Raw genomic sequence first — 11,918 nt, 5'->3', positions numbered from 1 at the left:
AACAACAGATGAAGTATTGGAGACATCCTGGTTGTAACTGGAAAGCCCACAGGGTTAAGGATCCTTTGCAATAGGACAAAGATATCTGTGTTCCACAAAATGCCAGAAGAATTATATTCCTTTGCCAAGTTGCAGGATTCACAGAATAAAGCAGGAAAAACATACATGCCGATAAGGAACAGTTTGCTAGTTTGCTAGCTCTCAATCAAAGAGCTTGAAAAGCACTATTAATAGATTTATTGCCAAACAACATCCTTTGTAATTATTTATTTCTGGACAGATACAGGATGACCGGCATCCTGTTCTATTTCATTTTGTTTGTATAAGTAGAACACTGAAGTGATTGACTGGGGAAAAGCGCTAATTAAAGGTGCATCTAAATTTATGCCACGTTGTTTAGGGATGGCATAGACTCGGGAAATCTGAAATCAGATCATTGGATTGTAAGTGTTGATCGGCGTGTTAAATAGCGCAAGTACATCGCAGGCCAAAGCGTGCAGTCAGAGCCCGGTAGGGATGTTTTACTAGCCTGGGCGACTCTGTTGGGTGAAGACGTGGCATTTTTATTCCCCTTTTCATTTTGTCCCACTGGTCTAATTAAATGCTGTCTGAAAGCGCGTAAGTGGTTCAGGCTAGAACAGCGTGGATATTACGCTGCTGTATGTATATTGTATTATTAGATATTACATATACAGGTAGAATTTCCTAAGCTGTAAGAAGGTGGAAGGCTTTCCCTACGTTCTAAATGATTTCACGGGGTGGTGGCGTTCCTACTGCCTTACCCAGCGGAAAACCACCGGGTAGGTGTTTCGCCGGGTCCCACCCGGCTGTTGAGGGGTCACTCCGGCCGTGAGCGCGAACCGCCCCCCCGACGGGCTGGCCCGGCCGCCTCCCGCCGCTCCGGCGGCCCGGCCCCGGCAGAGGGTGCTCGGGCTCCCCCGGGAGCCGCTCCCGCTTCCATCCACGTTCTCGCTCGGCTCGGCCTGTCCGCTTCTCGCAGTTACAAGAAGAGCCGGCCAGCACGGCAAGGGCGTCAGAGGGAGATGTTAAAGATAGGAGCTTGGCAGAAAACGTAAGCTTTTAAATGTTGAAACTTGGAGCTGCGGGCAACGCTTGTCTAGCTTGCCTCAGCCATTTCCAAGCCGCAGCACCTGCAGTGGTCCCAGCTCATTAGGAAACGTCAAGAGGTGTAGAGTGAATACTACCTCAGACTTCAGCGTGTCGGAAAAGGCAAAAGCTTGCAAAGAAAGAAAAGTTATCTGGCGGATCTGGTGAGGGCTTTGATGGTCAATGTAAAGGTCTGCGACAGCATTTATTTGCTTGGAGTGGTATTTTTAGTCCGGGAGTTGAAAGATTTTGAACCTTCACAAGGTTTACCTGTGAAGGTAGCTGACCGAAAGCTTTAAAGATAGGCAGATGAAATAAATGGCAAACCTCTCACTGGAGTCTCCCAACTAGCAGGCGGTCATTAGGTTGTTACGTATTTCCTCCCTTTTCAATTTACTGCAGAGAGTTGTTACTAAACTCCTCAGCCTCTCTTCTCGGGGCACAAACAGGTCTGTGTGTCTGTGGAAAAGGAGACGCAGCATTTAAATTGTCCCTGGATCTTGTTATCCCCATTTCTCAAGAAATGCACTGCAAATTCTTCTGTTTTTTTCTTTGAGTCTGGGGGGTGTGGTGTGTAGCTGTTAAAAGTGGCAATTATAAGCACATTTAAATAAGGTTTTGTAACTTCTTCCTATCGCAGTGGTTTTGTGCATTAATCCAGTAATGCCTTGTGGCAGACTAGATGTTTTTAACGTGTGGTTTATGATGAACTTTATGATATTTATATACAGAGCAAGCAGGAATCCACAGTTACGTTCCATACACAGAATGTAACTTCATACACCTTAGGGACTTAACTTCAGAGACTTTTAAATACAAGCCTCTGGCTTGAAGCTATCTTTCTCTTGGCTGCACATAGCACCCAGTAAAAGTTTGTATCTGGCACGTCATTTTTGAGGTGTGGCAGAGTTATAGATGGTAATACGAGTTGAAGTTTTACAAACTATTATGTTGGAGACATGTATGAATCCTTGAGTTCCTTTATTATACGTTGTGCAAGCATTCAGTTAGCTGAGGCATACTTCACTTTTGAATCATAAGGAAAATGCCACTACCCAGCTTGCTTGCAAACTCGTTTGCTTAGAAGTCTCATTGCATCAGCAAAAACAACAGTGCACGTTTAGAGTGCTCTGTGGAGCACAATGTTTCCTTTCCTTCGTTCAGTAATTTAAATGATTGGAGTGATACTTTTGACAAGGAAGAAATCATTTCATTGTTATGGATCATTTTTCAAGTGAAACTGAGTTTTGGAATAAAGTGATGGTGAGTAAACCATGTGAGTGGGGAAGGAGGGATTATTTTTGTTCTGCGTTTTATTCAGCAGTTTCTGAAAACTAAGATGGAAGTGATTTTGGTATTCTGACTGCAGGGTTATATGTTTTTTTATTAAGTGGAAAACGTAACATAACAATTAAAGAAGGGGTGAGACAGTAACAGGCACGCTTGCTGTCGTGTTCCATGGGAAAGTGGATGTGATTTCTCTTTTAATATCGAGATACAAATCTGATTCACAGTTAGTTCATCTGACTTCTGAAAGGGAAACATGTCAGCTCATTAAATAGATGCATTTTGTCTAAGCAGCTGCTTTTAACATAAAAGTAACCTAGATTTTCAAAATCATTTGTGGTATTGCTATCTAGATATTTAAAGAGGGTTGGGTTTTTTTTACTTTAAAAAAAGGAAAAATAAAATCAAAACCTAACTTTATTTCAGATGGGGGAAAACTTTTTAAATGAATAACTATGATTTTTCTCTTTCTGGGAACTGTATTCTCTGTATTAACTGTATTCTGCATGTTCTGTAAGTAGCCATTTTCTTTTGTTTCTTTTTTCTTTTTTTTTTTGCCATCAAAATACAAATAATACTTCAGTCATTGAATTATCGATTTCATCCAAAGAGAGAGGGTGGGGTTTTTTAAGTCCAAGTTTTGCCCGTAAGAGTAAAAAGGCCAGACAGAACAATGCTGCTTAAGTATAGGGAGGTAACCATATGCATAGCTGCAGGTTAGGACAAGTAAACGTTATTGTGCCTTCTCTTGTTGCTGATGGCAATCAGGACATTCATATTAGCCTGATGAAAAGAAAAAATCAACCGGAGGTATTCTAAAGTAACTTCAGGAACACTTTTTTTTCTGAGGGAGAGAGGCAGCGTGATCTAGCTGGTAAAGCGTATAATCAGTGTGTCTGCCTTATCGTCTCAGGCACTGCCACAGGCAGCCTTAGATGAGTTTGAGGAAGCCACCGTACAACCAATTTTACTACGCTTGCTTACAAAGTGAATTGTATACCTTACTACTTTATTCACGTAGTAAGGTACCCCCACAAAATCTTTCGGTTTCCATATTTTTAAAATATCAGTAATTTTGGTCTCCTTCACAGGGCTGCTATGATTCTTACTCCATTGGTGTATTTAGTCTTTGATGACACCGTGTCAGCCATCTCTAGGTCTCTCCTCCATAGGCAGCACTGCAGTTGGGAGAGAGTGATTAATATAAAACTTGTTCAAATTTGCAAGGACTGATTTGTATTTCCTGTAGAAGGCAACTAAAGTAACCGTTTGGCTGTCCAACTGCTGAAAATACAGGAGTACATAAACAACCTGCATTTTAGAGATGTATGGGTTAAGCTAATCTTTAGTTAGTTGTATGAGTTAAGCTAATAATTTAGTTCAAGTTTGCAAGCTATGAAGCTCTTCATTTTGCGATCTTGTGTATATGATTTGTACAAACATCATTAGCTCATGACAGCAGGTTTGCAAGTGGAAACGATCGTCCTGCTGAACCTTTAGGCCATGATCATGCAATCTGGTTGTAAACCAAGAGTTTTGTGGGCAAAGACAGCCCCTGTGGTTGTTTGAACGTATATATTGAGTGGGTTCCTATGCGTGGAAGTTATCGTTGCAATTTAGTTATTTCAGGTGAACTTGTGTCCAGTGACAGCTTTGGGAATGCGTCTCCTTCATGATTTGCTAACTGGTTTAAATATTTCTTAAAAAATAAAACTGAGAGCGCCGCTCAGTTTGTTCTTTTTTTGCAGTGACTGGGTTTTTTTACTGCCTTTCTCCCAGAATAGTAGCACTTCCATCTTCACCTGACTGTACTCTCTTCTCGGGTGAGCTCTCTCTGCCAAGAGCAGAGCCCTGCGCTCAGAGCGGAGCTTTATAAACACTACATGAAGAAGATGCAATGAAAACTTCTGTCTATGGGATTTCCTATCTCTTGAAATCAAATTTTCAAATAAGCGTCCATGTGTCCTAATGTTTTGCTGTCACAGAGCGTTGCTTGTAAGACTATGCAATTTTCTTCATTGTTATTTGCACTTGAACACAGCTTAATAATTTAAAACGTCCAAAGGAGCAAAAATTATTTTTGAAAAGTTGGGCTATGGTTGTGTGAACATTGTAATTTTCAGGAAGTATTTTAAAAGCAAGGTGCCTGGAAATATTGGTTGTAATTTCAATATAAACCAGCAAATGCATTGCATTCCTGTGGAAGAAGCCAGCCGATTGTCACAAAGAACATATGCCAGTGTCCGCATTGTTAGTGAGGTTTGCGGTAACACTGCTGTGCCGAGCTGAGATCGGGAGGGGGTTCTCAAGTTGCTCTGCAGAGTATCTCAACGCAGGAAGCTGGCGAGCTGGTTCCCCATGTGTCCTGAGGATGGGGTTATCCAGCCAGCTTGGTGAGAGTGAGTCAGGATAGCTGGTGCGTATTAGGTCATTGGACTGAGCCACGTCCCCTGTCAAAGGTAAAAAGAAGAAAACACTTTGAGGCATGCTAATGCTTCAACGACAGTAGTGGACTCGTTCTCCTGATCGCAGGCATTTTGCTGACCTCAGTTCCAGTTTTGAGTTTTGGTAAAGAAATACATGTTAACCGGAATGTGGCTAATGATGTCAGAATAGAAAGTGTAACAGTGGTAGAAAAGTGTTTAATCCTATAGTCATCTTACATTGAAAACGGTGGAGTGGGAGGGAGGTCGTTAGAGCAAAATGGCTGTTTGATGAAGGGCAACCAAATCCTGTGGAAAGATTGGGTTTTTTTTCCTCAGTTCCTGTTAGACGCTGATTTGCTGCCTCTTTTTGTATCTATGGGTCAGGTTTGAACTGTGACTCTCAACAAGGGCTGATGAATGTGGAAGGTCTCTTGACTTCCCTTCGTGGCTGCTGGCATCCTGAGCCCAGGCATCACTCTTGCAGGCTCAGGAGTGCCCTGCCGTCCTTATCGTCTGCTGGATCATTTCATTTGGGGTACAGCTAGTCACCAACAAAATCTCTTAGTGAAGGGGGGTTTCTTCGTGTAAATTCAGAACTGCTGTGGTGTGCCAGTTGGTGTCAATGCAGTGTTTGAAACAGGCTGAGAAAAGGAGAGTATAACAGAAGAACTGTTAATTGCCAGGTCACGGGCTCATGGGGTCTGTCTAACCATAGGAACAGGATGTGCCAGTGTTTGCTATTGGCAAGTGCAGTGTCACTCTGCTAAGATTTTTGGGATGTAGTTCAGAAACTTGGCTCTGCAAAACTGTAAGTTAACTCTGTGTGTTGCCAGCTTCACCATACAATGGAAAGAGTGATCACACTTCCCTTTAATTAAAGTGCTTAAAATAAAAAGATAAGATAAAAAGTGCTTTAGTGATAACATGAATAAAAGCACTAGTAGTTTTTAAACCTAAACACTGAAGAAATCATGGTTTAAAAAGAAATCAACCCTTCTTCTGAACTCAACAGGTCTTCTGCAGTCTCAGGTGTAGAGGGGCGAAAGCCTGATTTGTAAGCTTGGGTGCAGCAAGGGAGTGGGCTGCATCTTCTCCTTGTTCCAAGCTCTGGAAGCGCTGACTGTAGCCAGCTTCCCTTGCCTAGCAAAGGTCCCACCATTTTTGAGAGGCCTGCTCTTGTCTGCATACAATCCACCAACATCTGAAATGCTTTACCCATCACTGACCAGGTGGAGAGTTCAAATTCACATGCATGAAGAAACTGCTGATCCATTTGCATGATATGCCACAGTCCTGCTGTTTTTTATGTAGTTAGGTAGTAGATAGAAAAAGATGCTGAAATATATTTTTCTGTAGTAGTTGCATACAGAATGTCTTTTTTCTCCCTTCCTCCTAATTTTCACTCCCATTTTATTACCTCGATTTATATTTTGCATTTCTTTTTCATCCCATCTATGGAACTGAAAGCACTGTATCTACTGCACACCTGCATTTGTTTTCTGTCAAGTCATCCAAATTCTAAAAATCCAAACCCAATATTTACTGGTAATCTGCTCATCTGGAAGCCGGTAAATTTTTTAGAATCAGGTTGAAGGCTATATGCTTCCCCAGAGAAAAGACACATATATTGATGTGTTTATGCTTTGCAATAATAATATTTGTCCATGTGAGAAAGTGTGAAGTTTTTTTCTTCTGCCACACCATATGGCTTATGACTATTTACAATCCAAACAATAACAGCTGTTGCTGCGTAAGAGAATCCATTCCTCTGAGCCGGAGATGCGCTGAGTAGCGAATGACAAAGTATATGTCCACAGATGTATTCCAAATATCCTCATTTACCACTCAACATCCTGTCTATCATTCTTCTCTTGGAAACTGTTGGAGCTTTTTTCTTTTATGCTTAGCTAATGGGGAGAGCTTTGACAGCTTCGTTTGGGAGTTTGGGAGGAGATAGAGAAGCTGTGTCCGATGACGGCTATCCAAATGGGAGAAGGGAAGGACATTCTGGTTGGGTACTCAGCAGAATGAAAATGTAAATCATGCTCTTAACCCCTTTCAAAGAAAAATCAGTCAACTCTCTTAATCAATAAATTAGAAGTTTCTAGTTGGAAGAATAAACCATGTAGGTTTTAGACCTTTAAAATGTGGGTCACTTCATGCCCTTCATTGATGGAATGCGTAAAGTTTGGAATTCCATATTACAAAGATACATTTTGCATTTCTCAGCTAGTATCAGTCATTTTGAGCTCCTATCAGTTGCCTGTTTGAGCCTCTTTTTTTCTGCAGTTTTCTGCTGGCCGTTTTGATAATTCCTGAATTTTTGTATCAGGCGTTGTAAGAGGTGACTTACCATTGTCAGTCATTCCTGTTAACAGCAAGAGGACAATTTCCAGATATTATACAGTTGGGCTACATGCCTAGCCTTTACCTATAGTGCTCTGATTGGAAATGGCATTTAAACCATGTCCATGCCTGTCAGCAGGTTCTCTCATATTTGCACTGAGTTGTTCGTGTACCTGCTCTTTCCCAATAGGTTAGACAATTGGCACATTATATTTATTATGACTTATCTCACAAAAGCATATTCCAGGGAGGATGAAATGTTCAGGGGGGGTATTCCTCGGGCATATTCTTCCTGTCACACAATAATCTAACAATGCTCATTAGCAAAAAAGAATTGCAGGTTTCTTGCAGTTGATGCTTTATCTGCCATGAAGCTTTGCTGGTAAATAAAACCCACTGGATTTCATCTGACTTCGGAGTGCATTGAAAGGTGGCTATGAATAGAAGTGATCACACTTTCTAACAGCATTTACTGTTACAGTGGAGCCTTCTCATTGAAAAGCCTTAAAATTAAGCTAGATTAATTCTTTGACAGCATATAATGTTTTCTATCGTTTACATTTTATTTTTTTAAATATATCTATAGTACTCCTGTGCCTGGGAATTTTTCATGTCAGGGCTACAGCTACCGTAGAAACAAAAGGACTGAGAGGAACCTTCTGAGCCTTACTGGTAGTTAGGCTGGCAGCCCCGAACCTCACTGCTTCAACAACCCTTTAATTTAAATGCCCTTGCGGTCATCTTACAGAGAGATGCTTTTAACTTAAATAGTTTTCTTCCCTCTGCTTGGAGTGAGCAGGTCTCCATCTCAGACTGCGCTTTACTAAGGTCAACAGCGTCTGCTCCTCTTCTCACGTACGATAGATGCTCTGTTGCCATGATTACCCTGGCTGCTTACAATTTCTCTTTCATGACTGTGCAGTGACCAGAAGGGTTTTGAAGAAGGGACCCCACAGAAATGAATAGGCACTTGTGACCACTGAGAATGACCTGCAGGGCACATCCCATGTGCCAGATCAGCAAATAAAGTGGGGCTCCAGGTAGATAGAGGTCAAATCCCTTTATTGCAGAGCCCAAGCAATGCTGCTTATAGTTAATGAAAAATCTCCTTTATAAATCTAAGGGCTGTGATATGGCACTGCATAGTTGTGATTCCATAATTCATGTGCTGAGTCAGCTCATTCCCATGTGAAGGAAGGAGTTACTTGAGAACATGCTCCTCGGTGTGAATTTCATCTCGCTTGCCAGAGATAAAATGGAATTACCAGAAATATTTGTATGAAAAGCCATAAGTGTAGGCTTAATCTACATCACTGTTATGGGAAAGAGCTTCTAACATATTCCTACCAGAAAAACGGTGATAGGTACCGTCTCCTGCCCCATTTCTGCTTCGCTAGAAGAGACAAATTACCTCAGCTCTCCTGGATCAATGCAGCTGTGCCCGGGTTAAACTTGGAACTGCATGGAGAGAAATCAATATAAAACAACTGACAACAAAAATGGCAGATGGGAAAAATTGCTCTGTATAAACTAAGGCTACATTTTGTCATGGCCTTTGCCTGCCAAAGCTGTTCTGTGAGCAGTAACAATGGGTTGCGTAAACAAATTTAGGGGATTGATGGAATTTGATTTCATGCTTTGTTCTTGCTAGCTGTCTGCTATGTTAAGCAGAGAATCCATTTCAATACCCGCTATGCAAAATTCTAGAAACAGCTGTGAGTATTTACTTCTAGGGTGCTGCCTTGGGATAGCTGGGCTTCTTGGCATCTCTGTGTTACAGCAATCAGTGTCAAGAAATCACCTAGAGAATAAAATTGTTTTGCTGACCTGTGACACGATTTGATGCCATTAATACCAGATGTGGAAGCCTCTGCTCCTCCTCCAGTCCTGCTCTTAGTTCATACAACACTGAGATGAGAATTTGCTATTGAAAAGCTGTCTCTGCTTCCTAAGCAGGGAACCCATGAGCTTCGTCTGTAGAGGAAAGCCGCTGTATTGGCTTAACTAAGGGAACATCCATGCGGACTGTTGACTTCATAAAAACAAAAAGCATATTGTCACACTGTCCAAATGCGGAGACTAAATTTACACCCATTCCTTTCTGCTGCCCCATGGCTTTGGAAGCACTGTAGAAATAAATCGCAGAGGCTCTGTGCTTTGCTATCAGCTTTGCAAGCTGGTGAAATTGAGCCTCTCCTGCACAGAGGCAGCCTTGCGTACTAAAATTGCTTAGCTTTGGGACTTCATAGGTGTTGTCTGCATTTTGGCTTCAGACCAACAAGCTAGAATCTAAGAGAGTAATCTCTCACATCCCATACACTTGCTTTAGCGTAGCAAGTTAGAGCAAGAAGCTGTGTTTGGACAGCATCCCAGTGAGACAGCACGGAAAGTATGGAACCAATTAATGTCAGAAACCTGTACCTTGATGTGAATCCTAGTGTCCTGGTGTTGCTGAAGCACACCTCTCAGAAGTTTCCTCCTGGAAGTTAGACTCGTTGATTTGCCCAGAGACCTTTGCCAGGATCCAAGTGAGCGATCTGAATGCGCTTACGCAATAACCTTGCGAAAGTGCGCCCATTAGCATCAGGCAAGCACCTCCAACAGCGATTGTTGTATGGTTTTTACCTGGCGTGCCAGAAAAGGTTGAGCAAGGGATGAGGTAAGAGGGAATTTGGGGAGGTCTTCTCTCCATCCTACTCAAAAGTAAAGAAGAAAGTCCTGTTCCTTCTATCTCCTGTCTGTAAGGGATCTTCTTTCCCATGTTTCCACAGGCTGATGATATGAGGGCTTGTTTTGTTGGAAAATACAAGGTAGGGATAACAAGACAATGCAACAGCAGAATCTTACAAGAGAAGAATTAAAGTGCAAATTCTGTGTCTTCCTCCTTTCCCCTCCAGAAATGCCCCATTTCTTAGCTTTGCCAAAGAGCAGGGATGCCGGCAGCAGAGAAAGCTCAGCAACACTGGGACTCCAAGATCCTCAGGGGAGCTTCAGGCCACACTGTACCGTAGGAAAAGCATTTTGGGCCATTCCCCCCAGCATGGCTGTCACTCCATATCTCAAGAGTGCGGAACAGTTGTCAGTGCCCCAAGCGAGGCTCTGACAGTCTGGGAGCTGTGCATGGGCAGAAGGGTTCACAAGGCTTCAAGCATCTGCATGATCTGCTTTAACGTGGGCTATTTTAGATTTAAAATGTGCTTGATCTATCATCCTAGACTAATTTCTGCAACATGAACTGCACTTTATAGTGCCAATGATCTCATTATTTCTGCAATTTCATTCCTTTTATTGTGAGTTTTATCTGGAAAAAAAAAAAAACCCAAACCCAAACAACTTACTGTTCACTACTTTCTGCTGTCAGAGGATGAACTTACTTTCCCCAATACCTTTACTAAACTGGTGGTGCAGATCCCCTGTGAAAAACCTGCAGCTGTTACAAGAATTTCTAACATATATCTTCAAAATCCATTTTTTGCCTCTTGATTTAATAGTCTTCTAAGCCAATATTTCAAAAGAGGATGTTGCCTATTTTTTATTTCTTGGGTTCAGTAGTTAGTGATAAATGAATCTCAAGAGAGAAAATAACTGAAGATGATGAATAGAAGAAAAATGTCCATTATTAGCTCAGGCAGAAAATGAATCCCTTTTCAGAAATTCAGGAAGTTCAGATAATAGTGGATTTTTTTTATATAGATGATTACCCTCATGACAAATCTATCACTTTGCCTTCTCAAACAAGTATGATATGTTTTGTCTTTTTTTCCTCTTGACAAGGGAATTTATGACATAATGTCACTCTGTTGGAAAATGTGTATGTTTCTGGTAATTACTGGAAAATGATGCTGTTCTTAATTTCCATATTATGCAGGGTGGTTGTGATTAAAAAGTTAGACATTGACATGCAAGAAAGTGCTGGGATAAATCAGTTAATTTCTCGTAGCTGCAGCAGACATTTCTCTGTAAGAAGACATATTACCACTTGTGTGTGCTTTTTTTAACTGTTTAACAGCAACCCCTGTACAAAACAGAGCTGTGATCCCACACAGATGCTGAATTTCTGTGCTATCTTCAGTGAAGGTACCCCATACCTCATGTAAATTTTTACCTCGTTAGGAACTCTGCGATACCTTTTATCATTGCAGCACAAAGTAAAAAAGAACAAACTGTCTTCTTATCCATTTCCAGGTCTATATGTCTTATTTTCAGAGATGCAGGGGTGAAACTACATATAGGCACCCATTCCCCTACAGCGATGTGCTGCATTTGAAACTCAAGCAGAGAAAAAGATGTCATGCTGTCCTTCTTATCTGTAAATCAAAATAGTATCTCTGCCTTCTTAGACATACCCTGCCTTTGGACTTCATTTAGTATTTCTCTCCAAATTGTACTGTTACACAGTCAAAGCCAAGGGTGACAGAACCACTCTGTTACCACACGTACTGGTCACTCCTCGCTGTCGGCTTAATGAGTGAAGTCACTGCTTGTATTAAATCTTGCCCAGCCTTTTATAACTCCTCAGCCGCATTTAACGTGTCACATCTGGCCACCCTTAGGTGTGGTTGGCATCTTTGTTCGAAAGATGTGACTGCACGCTTACCTAAAACGTTTGCCAAAGCAAAGGACCAAAGCAAAGCCAAGGCTTAGGCTTCCCTTGGGAAATAGAAAGAGAAGCTGGCAGTGTGGTCCCCGAGGGGTCCTTCCAAAAACCACTGGGAGAGAAGTACTCAGTGAAGAGGGGGAATCAGAAGAAGG

At 41.7% G+C, this 11,918-nt stretch overlaps 1 protein-coding gene across 1 annotated transcript in view; it reads left to right on the top strand.

Moving 5' to 3' along the window:
* The first annotated feature begins 2,247 nt into the window (after nucleotides 1-2,247).
* SASH1 (SAM and SH3 domain containing 1) overlaps nucleotides 2,248-11,918 on the top strand; it is a 194,909-nt gene continuing 185,238 nt past the window's right edge. The window contains exon 1 of the mRNA XM_076333888.1: nucleotides 2,248-2,370. Within this exon, the coding sequence (XP_076190003.1) occupies nucleotides 2,326-2,370 (45 nt within the window). The 5' untranslated portion in view covers nucleotides 2,248-2,325. The remainder of the gene's footprint in view (nucleotides 2,371-11,918) is intronic.

This window comes from Aptenodytes patagonicus, chromosome 3 (genome assembly GCF_965638725.1).
Source record: "Aptenodytes patagonicus chromosome 3, bAptPat1.pri.cur, whole genome shotgun sequence".
Lineage (NCBI taxonomy): Eukaryota > Metazoa > Chordata > Aves > Sphenisciformes > Spheniscidae > Aptenodytes > Aptenodytes patagonicus.
Note: the sequence above shows the minus strand (reverse complement) of the source record. Positions and strands in the feature narration are given on the sequence as shown.